Genomic DNA, 26,953 nt, shown 5'->3' with positions numbered 1-26,953 from the left:
GTTTGATTACATGCGAATTGTTGTCGTTTTGGAATTGGAGAGATGAGGTATGTAATCGAATCATTGTCGTTTTGTAATCGTCATGTTGTTGTCGTTTTGTTTCTGGGTTGGGGTTTTGTCTCTTATTACTATCGAAATCGATCATCTTGTTAGCATAGTTACATGGCTAATCACTTAATTTTTCATTGTGCAGTGCTTGCGAAAATCTGAAACTCAATATACACTTCAGGGGCGATGTCGAATACAAGGATGGGTCGTTTGCTTACATTGGAGGAATCAAGGCGAAGGGTATGTTGATTGACCCAGATCTGATGACATGGTCAATCTTCGACGAGTTTTGCATCGAGAATGGAGTAGCGGGTGTTGTAGAATAAGTTTGGTACAAGCTTCCACAAGAAGACTTAGGACGTGCAAGACTTATCGAAGAAAACAAAGATGCTGGGATTAGACAGCTGTGTAGTGAAGCTTCGATTGGTGGGGAAGTCGATGTATACATCCAGCAAAGTATGTCTGAACCTCCACCATTTCCACTGTCTCAGACTGTTGAGCAGTGTGACGTTGAAGAGGATGCGGAGTCAGACGAAGATAAAGCTACTGAGGATGCTGAAGAACCGAGAGTACAAGATGAGGGAGATGATGTGATAGAGGAAGTAGGTAATGGTGATCCTCTTTTTAATGCCTTTTATGAAGAGATTAATAGAGAATCAGAAGGTGAGGGTGAGGCTAATAACCAAGCTGGGGAAGAAGCTTTGCGACAAGCAGAAGCAGAAGCATTTCGTGAAGCTGAAGAGAATGATGCTCGTGAAGCCGAAGAGGATGAAGAACTTGAGAGACAATGCATGGATGCTGAGCGTCCTGAGCCTCTCATGGACACAGACGAAGAATGGGAAACGTTTGAACGCCATGAGAAAGAGATATCAAGAGCCAACTACGCCAAGGACAAAGAACCTTACTTGTGGCTGAAGCAGACATTTCATAGTGGAGACGATTTCAAGGATCAGCTACTGAGGTATGTATTGAAGATGAATTATGATGTGAAGTTGTGTAAATGGGGTCAGACACAACTAGCGGCAATATGCAGCCATAAGAATTGCCTTTGGAAGATTCATTGTTCTGTGGAGAAGCGCATAGGTAAATGGATGGTGAGAACATATGTTGATGGTCATAATCATGCTGTCAGTGGTAAAGCTAGAATGTTGAAACAGGGCGTTATTGGAAGATTATTCAGAGATGAAGCAAGAAGAAGGCCGAATTTGAGATGGACATACATTAAAGATGAGATCTACATGAGGTACACGATTTCTGTGTCTAAGTGGATATGTCAGAAAGCAAGGAGGATTGTGTTTAATTTGGTGATGGAAACTCAGAGGCAACAATTTGCAAAACTGTGGGATTATGAATGTGAGCTTCGGAGGTCTAATGAGGGCACCACCAATGAGATTGTCACCATTCCTCAAGCAAATGGCAAGCAACAGTTCGATAAATTCTATATTTGTTTTGACCCGTTACGAAGAAATTGGAAGAGTTGTTGTCGGCCTATTATTGGACTGGATGGAGCTTTTTTGAAATGGGAATTGAAGGGTGAGATTCTCGCAGCTGTTGTTAGGGATGCAGACAACAGAATTTATCCTATTGCTTGGGCAATAGTTAGAGTAGAAGACAATGAATCATGGACTTGGTTCGTTGAGAAGTTGAAGAAGGATTTGCTTTTGGAGTTAGGGGATGGCCTTACTATTATGTCTGATAAGCAGAAGGGTTTGATCAATGATGTTGGTGCGTTGCTTCCAAAAGCGGAACATAGGCATTGTGCTCGACACATATTTGCCAACTGGAGGAAGACACATGGTGATTATGCTCATGAAGGTTTCTTCTGGGCTATTGCATACAGTGGAACAGAAGGGGACTACATGTATAACATTGCAGCTTTGAGAAAATATGATCCACTTGCTTGTGAGGATTTGCTGAAAACAGATCCCAAGACATGGTGCAAAGCCTTCTTCAGTTATCACTCTAGCTGTGAGGATGTTTGCAACAACCTTTCTGAGAGTTTCAACAGGACAATTAAAGATGCTAGGAAATTGCCGGTGATAAACATGCTCGAGGAAGTCAGAAGAATAGCAATGAAGCGTAATAGTAAGCTAGCTGCAAAGACACAAAAATGCAAAGGTCGGTTCCCACTAAAGGTATTGCTAATACTAGAAGCAAATCGTAGATCTTCCAAGTTTTGTTCAGTCCTCAAAAGTGGTGAGCACAAATATGAGGTCTTAGAGGGAAGTGGCAGTTTCTGTGTCAATCTCCTCCGTAGAGAATGTGCTTGCAACCATCACAGGCATACCCTGTCCGCATGCCATTTATGTTATCAATGAACATAACCGCGATCCAGAAGAGTAAGTTTAACTCATTATTCCGGATCATTACTTCATTGTCTTATACATTATGAACTGATGAGATGTTTTATTTCGTAGCTATATTGATAGACGTTTACAAACAACTGTCTGCCAAGCTACTTACAAGGATAACATCGATCCTGTCAATGGGGAAAGATTGTGGAGGAGAACAGGCAAAGGGCAAATTGAAGTGCATGATAAAAGGAAAAAGCGAGGGTGTCCAAAAAAGTTTGATAGGATAAAAGAGCCAGGTGAATCATCAAGTAATCCAACCAAGCTCACTCGTGAAGGCAAATCTGTGACATGCAGCAATTGTAAACAAATAGGTCACAATAAAGGAACCTGCAAAAACCAAGTTGTGCAATTAGGACCTACACGCAAGAGAGGAAGACCGAGGAAAAGTCTGGTAAGCAATTTGACCTTCTATTTTAAATATATGATATCAAATAGTAATTGCAAGTTTAACACATCAGATTTGTGATAGGATAATGATGATCCATGGAGCATCAAAAATGCACCAAAGAGGTGGCATAGAGCGCATACGCAATCAACACCACCTATCGCTCAAAGCCAATCAACGCAACAACTACAAGTTCCACAACATTCAAGTGCTCCAGCTACCACTAGTGATCCAGGTAACAAAACTGCAAAAGGACGTGCTCGTGGATGGCCTCCTGGTCGTAAAAATGGAGAAGGCAAGGGTCGTGGCAAGGGACGTGGCAAAGGGTCCGATGAACCTCCTAGACCGCCTGTGTTTTTTATGTCTCCTTAGAATGATAAGGTGTTTGATGTTTGGCAACCTGACAAGAAGTAGAATATTATTTGTATGTCTTTTGTTGCTATCTAGGATCAATGTAGGATGTTAACTATGTTTTGGCCCCTTTCTTATGGTCAGATCCTTTTTTGTTTTTTGGGATGTTGGATCTTTGTAACAAAATGACTCTTTGTTCAATGAAATTACGATATTTTCATATCAAACATACAGTAGCAACTTACAACATAGGAGTTCATATTTCATAACACAATACACTTAAAAAGAAAAGATACTAAGCTAAATCTTTCCCATTACAAGGATCATGGCAATAACCACAATGAAGCCTCCCCAAGACAATAAGATAAACTGCCTAAGTATTTTTTCCCTCTCACTAGCAGCCATCACTTCACTTTCAAGCTTCTTCTTCTCTTCTTCGTGTTTGTTCACTAAATCATGGGAGAGAGCAGTGGAACCAGTCACATTCATTGCCTTCAGAGATTCTCTTAGTATCTTGATTTCATCTCTAGCCTCCAGTAAACTTACCTTCTGCCAACCGTATGGCTTTTCTTCATCTGCCCACTTTACAAAACCATGAACAACACACTTAAAGAATCTTCTACCCGGATTCTCATTTGTCCAAGACTTTGCAAGCGTGGTAGATCTACCACAATTGCAGCAAAGAGGACCCCAAATCCGACTCGAATTTGCATCAGACTCTGAACTTTGGCTCATCATTCTTACGATTAACCCAGGAAGAGAAAAGGAAGAACAAATTGAGTTAGGTTTCTCTATTAAGGGGGTCACGATTTAGGGAAAAACAAGAGTGAAGGGCAACAATGTCTTTCAGTGGGTTTAATTAACCACGTGCTATTAATTTTTAACCATAATTAGTGATTCTGTCACGATCCTTAACGGCTGTTAACCACGGGATCCTAATCAACCAAGAAAAATATAAACCAATGTTTTATTGAACAATAAAAAAATCCCAAGTATTAAACTTCCAACTGAAAAAAACTAGGTATTAAACTTCCAAAAAAAATAGATAGGATATTTTTAAGCTTTTTACTCTTTTTTTAATTTATTTTACTGTTATATAATAACATCATTTTAATACAGAGTTACTGTAACTCTCTTTTTTTTTTGTGGCCAAACACAGTACTGTACCTCTATAAAGTGTTTTTGTCCAAAATATAAAAAAGGTAACTCTATAAGTGTCTAATTTTTTTTATAAAATAAACAGGTCAAATTCTTATCTTATTTTCAAAATACTGTTCTTGACATAGAATTTTTTATAGAATATATACTTTTAAATTAATGGAGCCATTTCGGACAGATAGGAAATTGGAAAATATCTCCCACCAAAAAAGTGTCTTCCCAAACAAAACGCCGTTTTTGACCTTTTTTGCCTTTTCGGACCAACGAAAAATAAAAATATACACAACGCAAATATTTTGAAACGCGTCAATGCGTGTGTATATTAAAGAACCGGGCCCTAATTGGGCTGGAATTTACAATGCATTTATTTGAGCCCAATAAACCTACTACTCTGTAGCTTTTTGTTGTTTTGCCACTTTCTCAAATCAATGCTTCACTTTCACTATTTCACATGAGTGATCAAGAAGTACAAAACCATAAAATCAATGGCGTCGGTGATGAAGGTACCAAAAAAAGATTACACATCTCTAATCATATTCTCTAACAAACAAAAAAATCCCCATTTTTGATCTTTTATCTGGAAATCGGATTTAACAATCTTGTTACAAAAAAAAAACAGTTCTTGTTTAAATCACCAGATTGTGATGAATAGAAGAAGAAGGATGGTGAGTGAGAGAGAAGCAAAGCTTCCTTGTGCAGAGTTTGGTAGAAAAGGGTATGAATCTGGTGGAGGTAACATACATTCATCACCATTAAAGTATACTTTTCTCGGAAAAGCCCAACCTTGTTTGAAAGTGAATGTCTTTTGATCTTTCTGTAGCAAAACCTCTGATTGAACATTCCCTGAAGGTCCAGCTTCCATTAATAGATCATTGTAAAACTTGGTTCCAAAGAACATTCCAGTATCATCTGCATCAAACCAAAAAAAAGAATTTGATTAGTCTTTTCAGTGTTTGGTTTTAAAAGTTGAATAAGTTGTGTGGTAGGAGAGAACTTTACTTATGGATCCATAAGGAGAAACTGGTTTGTAATCAAAGCTGAATACTTGAGTCACGTTGTTGAGATTTGGATGCTGAACTGCTAAAGTCCAGAGTGTATGATTCATACGGTAATTGAAATTTGTGATAGCTATCTTCACTCGCCAATAGTCTTTGTAGTTGGTTTTAACGTGCCAGTGGACTCTGACAGGGCACATGTGATGTGTGCATTGCAGCAAAGGAGTGTTGTCTTTTTTCGGTGTGTTGAGACCTTTCATGGTTAGAATCTTTGAATCAGCCCTGCAAGAAAATAATACCTTTTCAGTTTAGGAGATAAGAAAAGGTTTTGAGTTGGAGTGATTTGTGTTTTCTTTTCGCTCACTTGACGCAGCTCTTTTTGTTTTCGCAACCACAGGCACAAGAAGGGCAAGGAGTTATGGTGTCGTTGTAGAAAGATGAGAAGGAGACGCAACAGCTTGGATGCTTTCTGGCTAGAAACTGTGAATATGTGCAGGTAACATTCCATGTCACTGCAAAAACATATGTTGTTTAGAGATCAACGGTGCATATAGATGAAGGAAATATAAAACTTCTTCAACTAAGCTCTGTTTAAACTTACTCAAGGCTTGTGTTTTCCGCCGTTTATCTGTTGTGAGAAAAACGGTAGATGGCACGATTTTGGCTGGACCACAAGTGTAACCAGGCCCAGGACCAAGCAATGTGAAGTTCTTAGGAAGCTTGACAGTCTTGTTTGTAGTTCCAGCCAAACCAGCGCTAACTTGAAACTGTGATACAGCGGCTGATGGATCTTGACCCCAAGCTCCAATGACACCGCCTTTGCAACAGTTTGAGAACTGTTGATTGTAAGGCACACCTGGCAAGAGATCAACGACCGTGGGGGTTTTCTTACAGCAATGAGGTACATTTCCCTTGAACTTGGAACAGTCTCCTTGTTCTGTTGTTTGCGCACCAACCATTGACCAAATCACTTCTTTCTTTGCCCATGTCCAGCCTAATGTCCAACCCGGGTTTTGTATGTGCCGGTATACTTGGAAGTTGTTCATAGTTACCGTTGCCTGCAAAAGCATATGATGTATAGAGATGATGAGAGTTTGTACAAGTTTCAAATGCGCATACATGCATTCACAAGCGCAGGAAGCATTCATACCACATAGCCATCTGCTGTCCAGGACATAATATCCCATTTGATTGTAACGTTCCCACTAGGATCCAATGGATCATATGCAGCTGTAAAACGAAATCACAGAATAAGAAGAATGATTTAGGTGTTGCAAATAGCTGGCAAAAATGTATATTCAGGACTCACTTGCGCTAAAGATGATCATGAAGAAGAAGCATAGGAAGAGCCTCATCTTTTGTATTTTCCTAAGAAAGATTTAAGGAAATTGATTCCAGATATGGTCCTTTAACCTCAGTTTCTTCTTCTTCAGAAATTTGAAATCGATGTGTTTATGGATTTAAACAGAAGCTTTTCACAGATTATAGATGAGTCTTTTTGGTGTGAAGATGGGCTTTACCTACTTCTTGTTGCATTCTCCAAATTTATTCTTTCTTGATTCCCATAACTTTAAGCAATGTTTATGGTGAATGATAATAAAACAGCAACAGAAACTGACGTGTTCTAGTCCGAACATAACATCTCAACTGTCTTTTCTTGAAAAAAGAACCGGATAACCCCAATGATTTAGAAATGAGAAGTGAGAAAGTAACTTGGGATTGAAGATTAAAAAAAGTGGGTACTGGCCATGAGTCAACTTCTGACACAAACATATCTCCCAACTTAGCTTACCATCTTCCTAAGGTTTCCTGTTTTCTCTTTAAGAAAGCAATGCATGGCAAGTCTCCGCTAAATTGAGGGGACAAAAAGAGGCCAACACAAAGAAGAATGATAATTTCAAAAAGATCAACGGTCAAAAAGAACTCTGCGAAGAAAACAAAATCGGTCTGCTTTTGAGATGACTATCTCGGTCTTTCGATCGATGAGCGCTTCTTCTTCTGAGAAATCTTCAGACAAATCTTTCAACGAACAGTCAATCCCTGAGTACCTGATGATGCCTCCTCTGTTACTTTATTAGCTTGGATTGTATTAATTACATTTGTAATATTGTCCTGCATAAACACAACCAAGAAACATGTCATTATTACATAAGCATTCACAATATCACGTCAGTTTAGAATTGCAGTTTCGTGTTTTACCCGCCAAGCTGCGAGCTTTGTTCGAAGAGACTGCCACTGCTTTTGTCCAAAATCACGCTCGGCACAGCGACTGAAATATGAACAAGTATAAAAGTATGAGAATGTGTGACTTTACACATATAAACTGATAAAAAAGAGTATAGAACTTGCCTGACAATTACAACTTGGTTCATCTGATCCATCTTACAATCAACCAATTTTGCAGTTATTGCCTTAACCACCCACAATTCTACCTCCTCTTCATTTACCTGTAACCCCCACAAATTCTATGAGCTTGAGAAGCAACGAAAAAAGGTTCAACGTTTGATGTATTGTTCAAGCAAAACAAGTTAACCTGTAGAGTGTTCTTGATTGAGGCATACGATATTTTTCCAGATTCATCTGAGGCCAAATCTACTAGTGACAACAATCTCATCTTTGCTACACAGTCTTCCTCGACAAGCCCTGCAAACACCATATATGGCTTATTATGCTGAATACTTGAAGATTCTCTGAAGATGCTTTATCAAATTAAGATAACCGGTAAAGGGATAATGAGGACAGTACCATAGGTTTGCAGAAATCCTGAATTCGCATTTTGGAATTCCATGTATGCATCCAGCCTTTGAGTAAGAAAAATCTTTAGTAGCTGGTAAACTGGTGCATTGTTAGGATCCTTCTCCAATTGTGCGACGGCTGGCATGTCTAATAAATCACACTGCATATCAAAATACAAAAATCATGGATGTAACTCCAATATGAAAAAAGACTTCACTGAACAAAAAGCAGTAGTTACACTTCCAATGAAAGTAAAAAGTCATTAGCAACATTTGAATAAAAATGCATTATGAATTATGATACCTGAAATATACTGGGAGCCTTGAGAAATTCAATAATAGCTCGTACTGCTTCCTCCTTGGCTTCACTCAGGACTTGGGCATCCTCATTGGAGAAAGTCGCCAAGTATTTTGTCACAAACTGAAGGGATTCTTCTGCCAAACTGAAATATTGATTAAAAGAAAAACCATGAGGCCATTGGTACCTAACCTAAGCAAAAAAGAAGTGAAAGATACATCGATTCAGTACCTTTTATTTTCTCTCAGCACTTTACCAATGGCAAGAAATACTTCCCGCTGATCTTTGATGTCAATACTCCACTCTTTCAAGAAGCTGTCTATCTTCTTGAAGGAAGGCACTATATACTCGGTAATTTTCCCGTTTACAGCCAGTTCCAGAGCTTTCATATATACTTGAAAACGAGCATTTGGGTGATCAAGCAGGTTATAGAGATTGAAGAGGCTGCACACAAGACAAGCAACAGATGAGAGACACATAACACATAAATGAAACATTATCATATACGATCAAAAGACTCCTACGATACATTAGATGAAAGAGTCACAGGATCATACATTTTCAAACGCAATGAAGCTTTATCATCCGGCTGTTGAACAACCTTGGAAGCAATAGCTTTAACCATTTCAAGGACTTCCTCAGGAGTTTTCACATTCTTCACAAGGCTGCAAATTATGGTGTAGGTACACTCAAGATCTGATAAGAGGCAAACAACATGAGAATTATGCAAAAAAATATCAATATTATTGCAGAAAAAAGAACTAATGATAAAAGGACGACCTTTCTCAGAGATCTTGGTTGATACCAAGTCAGCTGAAGTTACCATTAAAGTTGCCAAATCCAACCACCTGCAATCTCTTATAGACTCCTCTGCTTCCCTACATAGCCTAGAAACTTGGGGCTCTGAAACCTAATTAGCAAAGATTAACTTAACACTGAGGAAATTTGTTTATTAAAAACAAGCAGATCAAGTGAGAGATAATTACAATGGTCATAGTAATTAGCACACTAAATTGCTCAATTCCGCCTCCATTTCTATCAACACAACGCCTCATCAATCAATAATTCGATACTGTGGCAAATAAGAGATCATAAACCCCAAAGTACCTCGGGACCAGCATCGGCCCAGGCAAGCTGGGAAGTGAAACGAACAATGGCCAGCGAAGGCTCTTCCTCGGAGGTGGGAACAATCGTCGTCATTTTCTGCTCTGGCTTTGAATCTCTTCGACTGGGTCCTTAACGCTAATCCTAAATCCCAAGCACAAGTTCTTCAACAGCTGACTGAGCAACAAAGGAATGGGAACCCTAGTCGATGCTTTATGTTTTTTGTTCGGTTAATAACTAAACCGGATCCGGTCTAATGAAACGACGAGGGAAATTAACGGTTTTCCGTATCCAACGGCTCTACGTTGTATTATAAATTAACGTATACAATCTAACGGTCACGATCAACCCGTATAAATGACCTCTCGGCTAACTTATTTGGTCATGAACCAAGGTCTAGTGGTTGTATAAACTCGAATAACAATTGTTCCATTGATTGAGGTATCAAGCCAAACATAATGACTAATGAGATAAAACACCAAATTGTTTTGACTTGGAACATCCATGTTAAGGAACTAGTCCGAGATCACTTGTAGACTCTTGTTTATATACAAAAAAAGGGTGACGAATTTCATGAATCTGTCAATCAGATGGTGACTGATGGATAAAGCCATAAAGGAACATGAAAGCTACTGTAATATGATCATATTATGGATTCAAAGATTCAGAAACCTATAATCTTGAACATTTGTAGATCCCACAGGAAAGGTTTGGCTTCAAGCTTTTTGCAAGATTCAGATTGACATATCTTTTTTTTTCCAAGAACACAAGAAACGTCCAAATCCAAAAACAATCCCCACAACCAGTTTCAAAGGATAGGGAATAATTAATAAAGTTACAATTTTTTACAATTGTTCGTTTTCAACCGATCAAATGCTGAGAGATTGTCGTGGAAATACAAATCATTTGTCACATCCAGATGGACCAGAACCACCAAACAAGTAACCAAGAGAAGATCCTCCACCTGGTGCAGCATGAACCTTCGTAGATGGTCGGTCCTGTTTTCACAAAACCAAGACATGTTTGTTAAATTCCAAATCAGTTTCCAGTTCGATTCTCAAATACTATGTCAGAAAAACTCTTATTAGTTATTACCGTGAGGAAGTTGCCACAGTTTTGTCCATCTGATCTGTAGTAATTGTTAGGACTTCCTCTCACACCAGCCGAGACCTCACCCTCACGGGTCTTGTTTTTATCTCCCGTGGTTGTGGTTGTGGTGGTGGTCTTGGGTCTGCCTCCAGCTCCATCGGTGGTTGTTGTGGTAGTCGTGGTCGTGGTAAAGCTAGTGTTAGCGGTAGCCTTGTTTGGTTTGGAAACAGGCTCGGCGGAACCAAAAAGATAACCGAGGGAGCTCTCTCCACCGCCACTGTTAAGTCCTCTAGCTTTACCCATTTTCCGGCGAGAATATTCCGCCGCCGGTTCTTGAAAAATCTAATAATGTGTAACATTGAACAAATCAAAATCAATATATCTATAACGAACTTGGATCGTTGTGAACCATTAAAGACACATATGGGAGAGTGAATTCGTTTACCCTTTTTCTGGTTTGTTTCTTCTTCTTCTTTTACGATTGGCCGCAAGTTAAGGCAGAGGAGAAACAGAGGAACAAGGAGATACACACATGAGAATGTGTTTATATATAATTTCCACGTGTAAGACAATGTGTGGTGAAGAATAGGCAAAAAAGTTATGGTACGCACGTGTGGGATAGGTGTTTTCTGAATCGCTTAAATTTTTGACCGGTTTTTCTGTTGGGTGACGGTAAACCGTGTAATTGTTTTATGAAAATTATATAAATATAGTCTAGTTTTTGGAAATTATATATACGCCAGTAATTATTTGTCACTGTAAAACTAATTAAAAGATGGTAAAATATAAAATTACATACGCTAAAAAAAAACACATGAAAACTAAACCGACGAAAAATGTTGAAGTGTTCGGAAACAATAACTGAATTATTATAATTCTCACCAAAAAATTATTAAATTTGTTATTATTGTGAGATAACAAACAGTAGCAAAAAAAATATATAGCTTTTCTTTTATTTATAAACCATTCTGTCATTTGATTTTGTAGATTTTATTTTATTAGGATCTCGTTGTTGTTCTCAGTAATGTTTCCTAATAGAATGAATGTTTGACATAAATAATCAAAATCTGTTTGTGACCATTTTTTTATTTTGGTGTGAAGCCATTATTATGGCTTATATATTTAAAAAAATTGATTTGGAATCTCGAGAATAACATTAAACAAGTGAACAACCCACAAACTCATGTAATTGTAGTTGTAGGTAGCGCAAATACAGGTAACCAGATAGGCCATTATGAACTGTGGAGTAAAGTATACATCTCCTTTTTTTTTTTTTTTTTTTTTTTTTTTTTTTTTTTTTTTTTTTTTTTTTTTTTTTTTTTTTTTTTTTTTTTTTTTTTTTTTTTTTTTTTTTTTTTTTTTTTTTTTTTTTTTTTTTTTTTTTTTTTTTTTTTTTTTTTTTTTTTTTTTTTTTTTTTTTTTTTTTTTTTTTTTTTTTTTTTTTTTTTTTTTTTTTTTTTTTTTTTTTTTTTTTTTTTTTTTTTTTTTTTTTTTTTTTTTTTTTTTTTTTTTTTTTTTTTTTTTTTTTTTTTTTTTTTTTTTTTTTTTTTTTTTTTTTTTTTTTTTTTTTTTTTTTTTAACAGCAGGAACAGGAAGTATATCTTTCTCACTTGCACTTGTACCATAGACATGGGAAACTTCAGAAAAATAATCTGAAGTTTTGACCAACGATGGAATCTGTTTATTTTGGGCTACCATGTCCGCATTAAAAATTTACAACGACTGTAAAAAGACCAAACAAAATGAAATATAAGTTTACCAAGAAAATCCCAATAAGTAATACCTTAATGGGTTTGGTTTAGGGAACGATCTTTACCACCTTCCACAGTACCTTGGTAACGTGAAAGAGTTCCTCTCTCTAGCTGGCTCGATGTAGAGAAGCTTGAAGTCTCTTGACTCTCTTCTTCAAAAGTTACAGCAGGTATACCAAAGAGAGGTTTCGGTGGAACATGCAAAGCCTCTAGACTTCCCTCTAACATTTCAACGACTTTGCTCATTGGTGGACGATCAGATGGATTTGTTTGAATACACCACAAACCCACCAATACCATTTTCTTCACTATCTTATCTTCTTCTTCTGTTATCTGATCTCCAAAAATCCCCATGGTTTCTTCTCTCTCAAGATCCTTATAAATCCAATCTGGGAAATACATAGAGCTGTTGTTGGATCTAGAATTTTCAGGTCTTTCTCTGTTTTTTGCTCCGACAATCTCAAGAACCACCATTCCATAACTATACACATCCGACTTATGAGAAACCCCTCCAAAGTTCTTGGAAAATACTTCAGGAGCAATGTATCCTATGGTCCCTCTTGCGTCTAGCAGTGACACGATACTGTCTTTCTTTTTGCAAAGCTTGACAAGACCGAAATCTGAAATCTTCGGACAAAGATCTTCGTCCACGAGTATGTTTTGTGGCTTTATATCAAAATGCACAATCCTCGATACACAACGGTTGTGCAAGTACTCTAGCCCGTGAGCAACACCTTCCGCAATGTTGTATATAGTTCTCCATTCCATTTTGGTTGACATACTCTCAGAAATAAATTTGTCGAGGGATCCATTGGGCATAAAGTCATATATTATAGCTTTCTTGCTCCCTTCATAGCAGAATCCAAGCAAAGAAACGATATTAACATGAGATGTTCTACTCATGCTAGCTACTTCATTCACAAACTCTTCTCCATTACCATTTAGCTCTTTCAAGACCTTTACTGCAACATCTCGACCGTCGCCATCAGGTAACTTTCCTCTGTATACAGTTCCAAATCCTCCTTTCCCGAGAACGTGCGCGAATGAGTTTGTCATCTTCTTGACTTTAGCATAACTATATCGTTTCAACATAACAACTGATTCAATGTTGTCCCCGTTCCAATCACTCTTGCTTCTCGCATTCTTTGCTCTCACTGCTACCGTTGTCGCAACTATGATGATCATCACAAGTAAAGCTGTTGAGACTCCTGCAAGGGAAACAAGCCTCGAAACTTAAGTGTTTATGTACACGAGCAAAATAGTTTGAGTATTATCACATGATACTTTGGAGCGAAAGGGTTACCGAGTATGACTTTTAACTTCAATGGAGACTTATCTTCAATGTATCAAGAGTTAAGACACAAATTATGGTTAACAAACCAAAAATATTAATAATAAATATTGTATAGAATTTTATAAGATGACGGTTAAATTAAATATAAACTTACGTTTAGAACCTGTTGTAGTTTCATTTTCTGTTTTAGTTGTTACTGAAGGCTCGGTCGTTGGCCTTTTGCGCCTCCAAGCCAGAAACATAATATTTATACATATATTAGTACATTAACAAAATAATTTGCTTTCGTGTGTGAAACACGTTACTGTTCAACTGGTGTGCAAAGTCTCTGGGAAGTGAAGTAAAAAAATAGATATAGAAAACATGTGCCGTGGTGCGGTTGAATTCCTTCTCTTCTTTGCTTTTTTAAATATTTTTTTTGGTCAAACCCTCTCTCTTCTTTGCTTTCTGGTATATCTTTTGGTTATGAATTAGTAGTAGACGACTAGTAAAACACGAGAGAAAAATACAAACTCGCCTAACAATATGACTTTGGTCAAAACTGGATGCATATTGTGCTGAATCAACCCCACCACTACAGACATAAATGAAACAATGGTTTGTGGCCCCCAAAATTTTGGTTGTAAAATTAGGCCCCTAAGAAAAAAATTCGTTGCAATTATAACCCCCATTTTATGAAATTTTAAGTTCTAGTCCCAATATTTAATATATATATCTATAAAACCCAACAAATTATTTCTTTTTTGCTTGGATCCCATATTTTTTAGGGCCGGCCCTGCCCACCACGGCACCAGAAGAGATTGAATGGAAAGGAATTTACCTGGTTGGGATAGGAGAAAAAGAAGGGCAAAACGTGATGATGTAGTCGGTGGAGCTTGGGCAGACCCAGTCCCAGTAGGTGCTGTCCGTAGCGTCGGAAGTAGTAGCTGTTGGACAAGCCTTCTTGAAGTTTTGCGAGTAAGAAGACGTCGACGATGGGTTAGTGCAAGCTATTGTCCGTTCTTCTTCATCGACGACCATAAGCTCATACGGACAAGCCTGGTTCAGGTCAACGACATCGCAATCCACAACGATGCATCTACTTCCGTATTGGGAACTTTTCTGTGTGAGTGGGACCACCAGCAACGGAAGGTTGAAACCGCCAACGAGATTGACGCGGTACGAGTCGATGCTTTCGTCGATGATAAAATCGGCTAGAGACGCCGGATAATGAGTGCCGTAGCAATCAAATTTTCCTGTGTCACAGTCTCCCGTAGCGCATGATAATCTCCCTGTTGCATTTGTTGAGCAGGGCGTCCTTCCCCATATAGAAAATTTATACAATTCAGTCGCGTTCAGGACACGTGCCTCTCCTGTCTTGAGATAGAATCCAGTGGTCCAATCGGAGAGTGGACCTTCTCGAGTGAGAATTCTCGGCCACACGGTGTAATCGCATTTGTTCTCTACGGTTATGTTCTTCGACATCACTCCTAGTACCAACAACAAACAAACAAACGAAAAAAGGGGGAAAATAAATTTTAGAATACACATGTTAGGCCATCTGTAACGCAGCATCTTTTACACTGATTTTGGGTATAAAAAATAGAAAAAACTCAAACAGTAGAAGAACAAGTGGATGAACGGTCTTGAGCAAGATCTGGTTTTGAGCATTGATCTTGACTTATATATATATTTTTCTCTCTTTTTCTCTCTTACCTCATTATAATATTATTACCTAATTATAATATTATTATAATTATTTTAAAATCAGTTGTGTCATTGCAGATACCCTTATATGTATACATGAAACCAGACAACACATTGTCGGGGAAAATCATACCCGAGACGAACAAATGGGAAGCAATGAGAAAAATTAATGGACTTGTAAGCTGTAAAGCCACAAATGGACTCCAACAACAAGCTGATTTGGGCCTTGAGCTAAGCCCACTGTTGTTGCATATGTTCAAATGGCATATCTTGTTAATGGTAACAGAGGACAGTCACACATCACATGTGCTCTTCGTACAGTCAAACAACCAAAGCCAGTTCATATTACGCTCCAAACACAGAACATGTTCAGTCCTCTTGCGTCACCGATCGCCTGTTGCTGATGATGACATATGTCAGCAATCTACCTAGTATTGTAACCTTTAGGTTAAACATCACTCCAATATATAAGGATGATGCAATGTAATCGTTTTTTAATAAGAATGAAGATACATTTTTGAGCCTCTCTTTTCATTGTATTATCTTGAGTTCTAAGCTCTGCTTTCATGGTATCAGAGCACCAGTAATATGTTCTATGGCTTTATATGATTCTTTTTCTTCCGCTCCTCTTTCTATCTCTCAAGTTGTGACTCTCAAACTCACTGAGTCCAACTATCTCCAATGGAAAACTCAATTCGAGTCTTTTCTCTCACCTCAAATGCTTCTTGGCTACGTTAATGGCTCACTTCCTCATCCAGCATCCACTAGCTCTGTCACCCGTGCTGCTGGAGTTACTGAAGAGCCTAACCCGGAGTTCCAGAAGTGGGTTCGTAATGACCAACTGGTCATGGCTTGGATCTTAGGATCACTCTCTGAAACCGCCATACGAGACGTCTATGGTCTGCAGTATGCTCAGGAGGTATGGTCTGCACTCGCTAAAAGGTTTAATAGGGTTTCTACCACTAGGAAGTTCGAACTATAGAATAAGTTATGTGCTTGCCTTAAGTATGGTAGAACCATGGAAGATTACCTTAGCGAACTCAATCAAGTCTTTGATCAGCTAGATTCAATCGGCTTTCCCATGACCGACTTAAAGAAAATACATGGCTTATTGTTTGGTTTAGGCAAGGAATATGAAACTGTTGCTACTGTGATTGAGCATTCTATGGACTCACTTCCCACTCCTTGCTATGAAGATGTAGTCTTTAAAGTTATTGCCTTTGATGATAAGCTGAAAACGTATTCTGCTGCTCCTGCTGTCATTCCGCATCTTGCCTTTCAAACTGAGAAGACATACTATGACCGGGGAGGTTCAAACAACAGAGGAGGTCGTTCTGGTGGAAGTTACAGAGGAAGAGGGAATTACTCTACCAGAGGACGCGGCTTTCAGCAGCACGGTAGCAGTCAGAACAGTCAGAATAGAGGAAATGGTGTCACAAAACCTACCTGTCAGATCTGTGGGAAGTATGGTCATAGTGCTTTTGACTGTTACAATCTCTATAGTGAGTCACTCACTAAACTTGATCTACCTGCTGCTTTGGCTGCAATGTGAGTCTCCGATGGTGAACAACACACTGGTGCAGAGTGGTTGTCTGATAGCGGTTCAACAGCCCACATTACCAACACAACCGCTAATCTGCAGCATGCTCAACCCTATCATGGAAACGATTCAGTAATGGTAGGTAATGGTGGGTTCCTGCCTATTACGCACATCGGTTCAGTTCCACTACAAACACTATCAGGTAAATTTCTACCTCTTAAAGATGTTCTCGTCTATCCTAATGTTGCTAAGTCTCTTCTATCAGTGTCTAAGCTATGCATAGACTATCCTTATTCTGTGAAATTTGACTCTAATGGTGTACGTGTAAAGGACAAGCATACCAAGCAGCTCCTCACAACAGGAAACCTGAGTAAAGATCATTATGTGTTGGACAATCCTGCCTTTACTGCTCTCTACTCTACAAAACAGCTTGCTACCAGTGATGAGGTCTGGCATAAGCAATTGGGGCATCCAAGTGCAGAGATTCTCCAACATCTCTCTTCAACTGCTGCAATTTCAATCAATAAACGCACCAACAAGTTCTATGAGTCGTGCAGACTTGGGAAGAGTGTCCAACTCCCTTTTTCTTCTTCAAGTTTTGTAGCTAGTAAGCCTCTTGAGAGGTTACACTGTGATTTATGGGGTCATGCTCCTGTCACTTCTACTCAAGGGTTTAGATACTATGTTATCTTTGTTGACAATTTCTCTCGTTAATGTTGGTTATATCCTTTGAAGAATAAATCTGAATTCTACTCAGTTTTCTTGCTATTTCAAAGTCTTGTCGAGAATCAGTTTAATCGGAAAATCAAGATTTTTCAGTGTGTTGGTGGTAGTGAATTTGTAAGTAATCAGTTTGTTACACATCTTGCCAACAATGGAATCAAACAATTAATCTCGTGTCCTCACACGCCGCAACATAATGGACTTGCTAAGAGAAAGCACAAGCATTTATCTGAATTAGGCCTCAGTATGATGTTTCAAAGCTAAGTGCCTCAACACTTCTGGGTTGAAGCCTTTTTCACAGCAAATTATCTCAACAATCTCCTTCCTACCTCTGCTCATGAGACCTTTCAGAGTCCTTATGAAGCTCTATATTCATAAAAGCCTGATTACACTTCACTTAGGGTATTTGGCAGTGCCTGTTATCCCACGCTTCGTGCCTATGGTGCTAACAAATTTGATCCACGGTCTTTGAAGTGTGTATTCCTTGGTTACAACGACAAGTACAAAGGATATCACTGTGTTTACCCTCCAACAGGTCGTGTGTACATCAGTCGACATGTTCTCTTTGATGAACATGTCTTTCCCTTTGAAGCTGATTACTCGAGTCTTCTTCCTCCAACAACAACACCATTGATGTCAGCTTGGCAACAAGGGTTTTTATCTTCCCCAAAGTCTGATGGTGATTTATCTACTCCACCAGAGGATCCTGTGATTGTCTCAGTGCCTGCAGAATCAGCTCCAACGTCCACATCAGATCCTGCAGTGGTTTCCAAAACAGCATCACCTCCTGCAGAACCTGCAAGTTCTGATTCTGTACCCAGTAGTCCTGCTACTACAGACTCCACTGACACTTTGCTGTTCACATATGATGATTTCCCACCCTTACTAGCTCCCACTGTCAATGAACACACTATGCTCACTCGAGGAAAGGATGGAGTTCACAAGCCAAACCCCAAATATGCTCTCCATGCTACACACACCACTGTCAAGGAACCAAAAACAATAGACTCTGCTTTAAAGGATCATGGTTGGATTGGGGCTATGGGAGATGAAGTCGAGTCGTTTGTTGAAACTAATACTTTCACGTTGACTCCACCAGAACCTGAAATGAATGTTCCCAGTTGTAGATGGGTGTTCTGGACAAAACTAAAAGCCGATGGTAGTTTGGACAGACTCAAGGCTCGTCTCGTTGCTAAAGGCTATGATCAGGAGGAGGGTGTTGATTTTCTTGAATCATATAGTCCCATTGTTAGAACAGCCACAATTCGTCTTGTGCTTCATGCAACAACCGCTTACAACTGGGAGATTAAGCAACTTGATGTTAAAAATGCCTTCCTCCGTGGCGATTTAACAGAAACAGTGTTTATGAAACAGCCACCTGGCTTCGTTGATAAAGATCATCCCGATTATGTTTGGAAACTGAACAAAGCTGTCTACATATTGAAACAAGCTCCTCGAGCATGGTTCGATAAGTTCAGTACGTTTCTGCTTAAGTTTGGTTTTGAATGCAGCTTTAAGGATCATTCTCTCTTTGTGTACCTTCAAAACAACAACATCATCATACTGTTGCTGTACGTTGATGATATGGCACTGACAGGGAATAACCCAGCTTTGATCAATGAACTCCTTGAGTCCTTGAACCAAGAGTTTCGCATGAAGGATCTTGGCAGATTAAATTACTTTCTTGGGATTCAATTCCACTATCACTCTGCAGGCTTGTTTCTTAACCAACATAAGTACGCAGAGGATCTTCTCCTAGCTGCAGTAATGGTTGATTGTGCTCCAGCAACAACACCTTTGCCACTGGAGCTCCAAAAGGTCAAGGGACACGATGAGCAGTTCGATCAGCCAACTCTGTTTCGTAGCTTAACTGGTAAGTTGCAGTATCTCACTCTCACTCGTCCAGACATACAGTTTGCGGTAAATCTTGTGTGTCAACGAATGCACTCTCCAACTGTGGCTGATTTCCATTTACTTAAGAGGATAATAAGATACATCAAAGGGACCATTGACTATGGAATCACCTATTCTAATGACACTGACTTTACACTGAGAGCCTACTGTGACAGTGACTATGCAGGCTGTCCGACCACTAGTCATTCTACTGGTGGCTTCTGCACCTTTCTCGGCAAGAATCTCATCTCTTGGTCCACCAAACGACAAACTTCAGTCTCTCGCAGTTCCACCGAAGCAGAGTACCGTTGTCTTTCTGATATAGCGGCTGAAGTTACATGGTTAAAGGATCTTTTGGATAACGTAGGAATGCCTCTCTCTCATGTGCCAGAACTGTACTATGATAATTTGTCTGCGGTTTATCTCTCTGCGAATCCAACTCTCCACAAAAAGACCAAACACTTCAAAGTGCACTACCACTATGTATGTGAACAAGTTGCAGATGGCACAATGGTGGTCTATCACATTCCCTCGGCTCATCAACTGGCCGATATCTTCACCAAGTCCTTGCCAGTTCAAACCTTTACTGGTCTCAGGTTCAAACTTGGTGTGGTCTCACCACCCACCCAAAGTTTGAGGGGGGATGTAAGCTGTAAAGCCCCAAATGGAGTCCAACAACAAGCTGATTTGGGCCTTGAGGATGTTAAGCCCACTGTTGTTGCATATGTTCAAATGGCATCTCTTGTTAACGGTAACAGAGGACAGTCACACATCACATGTGCTCTTCGTACAGTCAAACAACCAAAGCCAGCTCATACTACGTTCCAAACACAGAACAGGTTCAGTCCTCTTGCGTCACCGATCGCCTGCTATTGATGATGACATCTGTCAGCAATCTACCTAGTATTGTAACCTTTAGGTTAAACATCACTCCAATATATAAAGATGATGCAATATAATCGTTTTTTAATAAGAATGAAGATACATTTTTAAGCCTCTCTTTTAATTTAAATTATTGTATATTCTTGTTTTTAGTAATAATAAAAATATTGCAAAAAAAGAGTGAATTAATTAATGTATTAACTATAAATTTTATGTTCATGATGTGGATTAATTTGTTAAAATTGAAAATAAGAACTAATGAATAAGAAGAGAGAAAAGCCAACTTTATATATATAGATATAATTTTTTTTTTATCATGACCAATAATTAAAAATATTTATGGAGGAATTTTTTTCCGGAGAAAAAAATTATAAACTTTATTATGGGTTGTTTGAATGGTTAAAAAAAGAGAAGAAAGTAGGAAGAAAAATTGTTTCACCCAGTCCCGCTAATTTGCACCAGTTATAAACAAAAATTGTTCATATTAAAAAGTAGGAAACAAACTTATCTTTATAAATCTTTGAAAGAAAAAAAAAAACAATTCTTGAATTAAGATTCTTTACATCTGTTTTTTTATAATTTATATATTAAAATGTGAAATTTTAGAATGGGCTTGGCCTAAGTTAAAAGGAGCTATACTAGAAAAATAAAAGCAAAAAAGGTACAAATGTAAGCCCCAATGCCCAACGGTCTTCGGAGTTACTTTTTTTTTTGGGGGTCAAACTCTTCGGAGTTACTTTTCCTATATGTGTTGCCTTGTTGGGCTATAAAACCAGTACTACAATCTAGTGATACAACAGATTGGATTGGAAAAAGAAAAAAAAAATGTTTTATCGACTTAGTGCAAATTTTTCTGGAATTACTTGAATTCTTTTATTAGCTTGAAAAGGTATCTATTTCTCTAAATACTTTTCAAAAAGTGCCTATATCTCTAACTTACTCTTCTCAGAATGACTTTCTTTCTTTCTATTTTATATTTTAGTTTATGATAAATAATCCAAAAAGAGTTTAAAAGATGTATATATTACAACAACAAAAACTCTGACAAAGGAGGTAACCACAAGACTTGAAAGGGTTGTAAGAGCCCATGACTTCAAGGGACCATCACAAAATGTACGATCATATCATGATCATCATCATCACATCCTACGGACAAGATTTTCTCGTTGACTTGGATTTTATAAGAGTGACGTCGAAGTATGGCAATGGACATGTGAAAATCTGTAGAAACCCTCACTTTTTTACATCTGAATTTTCCTGCTACATTTATGAAAGAAAATATATTCTTTTTATAATACCAGTCATTTTTTTTAATATACTAATAATACATTTAAATTTTATATCTTTGGAATATAATATACCAAACTAAGCCCTTGGGTTAGATGGTGACACGACTTTTTTCTGCAATGTGGTGGTGGTGCCTTGCATGGTTTCCATACTCTCTCAGTTCACAATTTGTGTTGTTACATTTCCCTCAGATGTACTATATGTTATATTCCATTTATTGTTACTGTGTTTCCATTTCACTCACCTCACACATGTGCTGAAATAAATGCTTTTTCGGAAATTAAATGAACTAATTTAATTGAAAATCAGAAAACGATGAATTTGATTAGAAGTTCCAAAGGTATAGTACAGCAACTTGTGCGCTTTTTAATTTAGCTTATGGATGCTGATACAAAGGGAATTGCCAATATGATTGGAACAACTTGATGAATAATATATATTCATTAAACAAATAAACATTGAAAGAGTATAGTATATACTTCCATTTAAGATTTCTATGATCATTATATATTATTTCAATGTTATCAAAATTAATTACACTACACATGAAGTTGTCTTAAATCTTAATGATCTATATATCGTAGAACGGCGTCTAGATACGCCACTGAATTTCTCACCCTAACCTTAGTGGTATATAGAGTTAATTAAGATTCATCTGGAAACTATGTGCTAGTTAGTTTAACGCTGTTGATCTAGCTAGCTTGTGACTTTAAGGAGCTAGCTCTAGGTTTCTTTTCGATATATAGCTCCTCTCTCATCGATCTCCAACTATCCATTCGATGAATCACACAACGATCGGTATTCATATCATGCCTTAATTACTCTCTGACACATTCGCTATTTTGAACAAGGAGCACTTCATTTCTTCCTCGAGGGTTAGCTTTAATTCACGTTTAGAAAATGCATTGGATGATATTGGTTGTATTTGATACGACGTAATGAAATGAAGTTCTGACCAAACGAAACAAGGTGTTACGTCTACTTATGAAACAATAATTATGTACAGAAACTAGTTCGTACATTGATTATACACGAAATGAATAACAGGTCGGATAAATAAGATGGAGTTTTATATCATTAAATACTTGTGGTGTGGATTAAAATCCATACGACATCCATTTCAATATTGTTGAGATCAGATCCTACCAAACAAAATCAAATCGTAAAAGTAAAGAGATTGTTAAAATCATCATATAGAATCCCTCATAGTCTGTCTGAGATAGATAGACTCAGAACTGTACACTTATATCGTTGGTTTAAATAAAATTGTTTAATCTACTCTTCTTAGTTAGTTACGAGCAATATCATTATTTGATTTTAGTACTTTCCAATGAGGCAGTCATCGTAAACAGAGTTTGGTAGTAGTGGGCAGATTAGGATTATGTACTTAGGGAATATCAAAGTGATTATATTTTTAAATTAACCACTAGATCCTCCCACCCAAAACAAAAAAAAAAATTAAGTGCTGGCTCGTATTTTAACCAACTTCTTTTATATTATAGCCAGTTTTAAGTATGTGTGAAGGAAGCACCAAATTGCCATGTGGCTATGATGAGAACTGGTATTATTTTATACAGTTAAAGGTTTTAGAATTTAATCTAATTACCAAAACTTGCATGCCTTAATATGGTAATTTGTTTCTCGACTTTTGTTATTTTCCTTTTTAATCCATACACAATAACATTTAATAATATACCTAATAGGAATGGCTTGGTTCGACTTCTAACCAATGCTCATGATAATTTAACACCTTCCTTTTTAAGAAGTTAACAAGAATATATAATCAAAAAGTGAATCTTAATAGTTCGATATATCTTTATCACGTACACACATTTATCGATCTAGATCACATATCCAAATTGACGATCATTTTTTTGCATATGCATTTGTAGTGTCAGCATCTGCGAAAGATGATGATTCTCCACCTTCTAATCAATACAATAAAAGTTTAATGCGTTGCATTTCTGATGTGACACATCAGCCTCAACATTGAAGCTGGTGTTGACACATCAGTTAAAAAGAATAACCAATAAAATTAATACAAATTAGCTCTAATTTTGCTTATCTGTCATCATTCCAATTATTTTAAAAATATAGAGAATAAAATAAAAAAAAAACTGGAATCAAATTTCTCGATTCTCACTCTCAAATCTGACACCACGAAGTCCCGCTTGACGCTCTCACCAGATTGTGAGGTTTGTTGGATTGTTGGTTTGTTGTTCACAAAGTTCTGATTTCTCCCCCAAGTCTAACTCGGCTAATGAAACAAGAGATCCTCGCCTCTCTCTCTCTGCGAAACCCAAATCGCTAAACATGTAGACAATTTTTGAACGTTCGTTTGCTTTTTTGAAAGTTCAATGACGGATGAGAAGGAGATCATTGATGACTATAGCTCAAATGAGGAAGACGAAGAAGATGATGATGATGTATTGATGGCGAGAGTAGCATCGAAGAAGATGACGATGAAGAAGAAGAAGATGATCGGAGTTTAAGGTATTTGTTTATTTTGGTGGTGATCTAATTTCTCAGATTTAATTCTTTAATTTTTTTTTTATCGATTATGGATTTGTTTGATTCAGTGGAGATGATAGCGAATTTTGTTTTACAATGGGAGATTTTTGTTTTGTTTTACACTTATATCAACTTCAATCAAGAAATTAAGAGATTTTTATAATGCCTTTCTCCAAAGAGGATTTGTAAACTCTTGTTTTGATTACTCACAAGTACGATAATTTATCTTTCATATGAATTACCAATGTGTATAAATACTGGTATGTATGTTTTTGTTTCCTTAAATTGGTGGTATAAAGTAGAAAGGACTTGGGTTTGGTATATAACTTGAATGACTAATTTTGTTTCGATTGTACTTTTATTTCATGACCTTGCTTCATCATGATAGTGCTCATATTGTTACAAGTAGTATTAATTCTTCCACAACATTGTTAAACTGTTCTCCTATCATCTTCTTTGCAGTTTAGAAGCATTGGATGGTCACAAGATAAGTGTATGTTTTCCTCTCTGTGTAAGTTTCTTTTAACATTGTCCTTTTCTACATGTCTCTCTCTTTTGGTAAATTCAGTTTTTTCTATCTTTCTTTCAATTTGTCGTGTTTGGTATTTGCTTTAGAAAACCAAAGATTTGCATGCGTTGATCTAAGTGTGTGTATAAATAGTAGAAGTCATTGTTGGTACAATAAATTTACCGCAACTTTGAATCATTAACTTAGTATATAGATATAAGTCAATCCGTAGTTTGCTTAGAAGAAGGTGACCAAAAACTGAATATTAATATATCTATTTAACAAGGTGAATTGTTGGATTATTATCCTTTTCAAAAAAACTAAAAGGTGGATTGTTTGACATGCTTCTCTTACAAAACTTACAGCGGTTAAGACATCTCACGGTGGTGTCTCTGGGAATTGTGGTCTCCTTAAGCTCACATAATAGAGTTGAGTCAAAATGCTAGAAACTCATTTAGTCTGTATGTTTGTATTCTTCATAGCAACTTCACATTGGTTAGGGTTTGTTTGTTTTTTTCTGATTATAAATGTGCATTGTTTCTGTTAGGTATAAGTCAATCCGTAGTTTGCTTAAATATAAGTCAATCTATAGTTTGCTTAGAAGAAGGTGACCAAAAACTGAATATTAATATATCTATTTAACAAGGTGAATTGTTGGATTACTATCCTTTTCAAAAAAAAACTAAAAGGTGGATTGTTGGACATGCTTCTGTTACAAAACTTACAGCGGTTAAGACATCTCATGGTGGTGTCTCTGGGAATTGTGGTCTCCTTAAGCTCACATAATAGAGTTGAGTCAAAATGCTAGAAACTCATGTAGCCTGTATGTTTGTATTCTTCATAGCAACTTCACACTGGTTGGGGTTTTTTTTTTCTTTTTTTTTTTCTGATTATAAATGTGCATTGTTTTCTGTTAGGACAATGTCGTTGAGTTTATTCTCAAACACACAACAACAACAGCAAACGCCTCAGCTGTTGTTTCAAACTTAGCGATAGATGTTTCAGCAGCAGCAGACCAATTCCTTCTTCTCGCAATCGCTACCGCAGCAAAAACAACAACAAACAGAAAATACAACAGCTGTATTTGTTCACCAACGGCCAGTTACAGTACCAAGTGGACCTATCTTCATCCGATTCTCATAAACTCCTACTTTTTTTCCTTTTCTTATTAGAGTTTGCTTTAGAGAGATTACAGTTATTGGATAAATTTTTACAGTTCTTGTTCAAATTGTGAAATCTTGAAAAACATGTACTTGTTGCTCCCTTAAATTCAATATTTTTAGAGTCTTTGATGCAACGGCTATTGATCTTTTATTCTTTATATTTAGAGAGAAGATATTGGATTATCGAAGTGTCACAAGACATGCAAATACTAATGCATCAAAGTTGCTATTATTTCTCATTATTCGCCTCAGACTAAATAAGTTCTTAGAAAAACATAAAACTAAGAAGGATTGATCAACAAGTAAAATCTAAAAATAATCATGAGGTGTAGCGCGGATATTAACCTAATTCTTCTAATTTTATGAAACGTTTTGGTAACTCATCGATGGGATATTATCTAAAAATTAATTCGACATTTTATATTGTAATATACTTTGTCAAGTTCTATAAAGACTAATGAGATTGTGTCTAATGTTCTTAATTAATCTAGTACTAGTATATTGTTTTTTTTTTCTCTGCTACTTGCCAATACTAGTCTTTCGTTTTTTTGGGAACATAAAAATCTTCTCGACGATGTCTATTGTCTATTCTATGAGTTGACCTAATTGATCTGTGTGGCGAAACAATATGTACGTTATATGAAAGATTGCTTTTAACTAATCACTAAGTAATGCCTTAAAAGTTAGGGATAAATCTTTTTTAAAAACGGTCTCACGAATCGCATTTCTATGAGAGAATTTATTACTTTGTCTGCCTATTCGCATACACATATGAAGAAATTAAATGTCCTTTTCCTTAATTAGTAATATAGCTTAATTAAATTCATATCCACTCTTTTTACTAAATTGGTGCTCTCTCTATGACTCTGTCTATTACACCACAAATATGAAATATGTATGTGTTTTTATCAGATTTAATCTTTGATTTGACCCAAAAAACTAAGTTAGACTCACAAATCTTCAAAAATTTATCAATTGATCTAAACGCTTAAACAAGATACATATTATTGTGTATAGTTATGGCGAAACTAAACAAATGTGGAAAGGGTGAATGATAAATTAAGTGGAATTAATGATGTGCCACTTAATTAAAATAGATAATGAAACTTATAGTGAAAAAACCACACTATGAGGCTTGGGTTTATTTGAAGTAAATAACTAAATTAATAATAATATTCGTATTATTTCAATCAAAACT

General features: G+C 37.0%; 6 protein-coding genes across 7 annotated transcripts; 1 reads left to right on the top strand and 5 right to left on the bottom strand.

Moving 5' to 3' along the window:
* Nucleotides 3,439-3,876, bottom strand: LOC104709153 (uncharacterized protein At4g04775-like). The gene has a single exon (XM_010425810.1). It carries the CDS (start codon nt 3,874-3,876, stop codon nt 3,439-3,441), a length of 438 nt encoding a protein of 145 aa, XP_010424112.1.
* LOC104705843 (COBRA-like protein 4) lies at nt 4,713-6,809 on the bottom strand. Its single transcript, XM_010421930.1, has 6 exons — nt 6,601-6,809; nt 6,442-6,521; nt 5,893-6,349; nt 5,656-5,803; nt 5,296-5,573; nt 4,713-5,205 (listed from the first exon to the last, which is right to left on the bottom strand). The coding sequence occupies exons 1-6, from the start codon at nt 6,644-6,646 to the stop codon at nt 4,928-4,930; spliced, it is 1,287 nt and encodes a 428-aa protein (XP_010420232.1). The 5' UTR covers nt 6,647-6,809; the 3' UTR covers nt 4,713-4,927.
* Nucleotides 6,827-9,615, bottom strand: LOC104705842 (eukaryotic translation initiation factor 3 subunit M-like). Of its 2 annotated transcripts, XM_010421929.2 has the most exons (11): nt 9,432-9,615; nt 9,311-9,359; nt 9,105-9,234; nt 8,882-9,020; nt 8,556-8,768; nt 8,331-8,469; nt 8,037-8,187; nt 7,825-7,934; nt 7,641-7,738; nt 7,491-7,560; nt 6,827-7,403 (listed from the first exon to the last, which is right to left on the bottom strand). In XM_010421929.2, exons 1-11 carry the CDS (start codon nt 9,443-9,445, stop codon nt 7,314-7,316), a joined length of 1,203 nt encoding a protein of 400 aa, XP_010420231.1. In that variant the 5' UTR covers nt 9,446-9,615; the 3' UTR covers nt 6,827-7,313. The 2 variants fall into 2 exon arrangements, with proteins under 2 accessions (XP_010420231.1, XP_010420230.1); XM_010421928.2 differs by lacking the exon at nt 9,311-9,359.
* Nucleotides 10,021-11,035, bottom strand: LOC104705841 (protein SPIRAL1-like 4). The gene is made up of 3 exons (XM_010421927.2): nt 10,963-11,035; nt 10,524-10,859; nt 10,021-10,426 (listed from the first exon to the last, which is right to left on the bottom strand). The coding sequence occupies exons 2-3, from the start codon at nt 10,818-10,820 to the stop codon at nt 10,331-10,333; spliced, it is 393 nt and encodes a 130-aa protein (XP_010420229.1). The 5' UTR covers nt 10,821-10,859; nt 10,963-11,035; the 3' UTR covers nt 10,021-10,330.
* Nucleotides 12,107-15,154, bottom strand: LOC104705839 (LEAF RUST 10 DISEASE-RESISTANCE LOCUS RECEPTOR-LIKE PROTEIN KINASE-like 2.4). The gene is made up of 4 exons (XM_010421923.2): nt 14,383-15,154; nt 13,717-13,787; nt 13,572-13,604; nt 12,107-13,476 (listed from the first exon to the last, which is right to left on the bottom strand). Exons 1-4 carry the CDS (start codon nt 15,114-15,116, stop codon nt 12,302-12,304), a joined length of 2,013 nt encoding a protein of 670 aa, XP_010420225.1. The 5' UTR covers nt 15,117-15,154; the 3' UTR covers nt 12,107-12,301.
* Nucleotides 15,844-16,800, top strand: LOC104709152. Its single transcript, XM_010425809.1, has 2 exons — nt 15,844-16,167; nt 16,255-16,800. Exons 1-2 carry the CDS (start codon nt 15,844-15,846, stop codon nt 16,798-16,800), a joined length of 870 nt encoding a protein of 289 aa, XP_010424111.1.

This window comes from Camelina sativa, chromosome 8 (genome assembly GCF_000633955.1).
Source record: "Camelina sativa cultivar DH55 chromosome 8, Cs, whole genome shotgun sequence".
Taxonomy (NCBI): Eukaryota; Viridiplantae; Streptophyta; class Magnoliopsida; order Brassicales; family Brassicaceae; genus Camelina; species Camelina sativa.
This window is presented reverse-complemented; position numbering and strand designations above follow the sequence as displayed.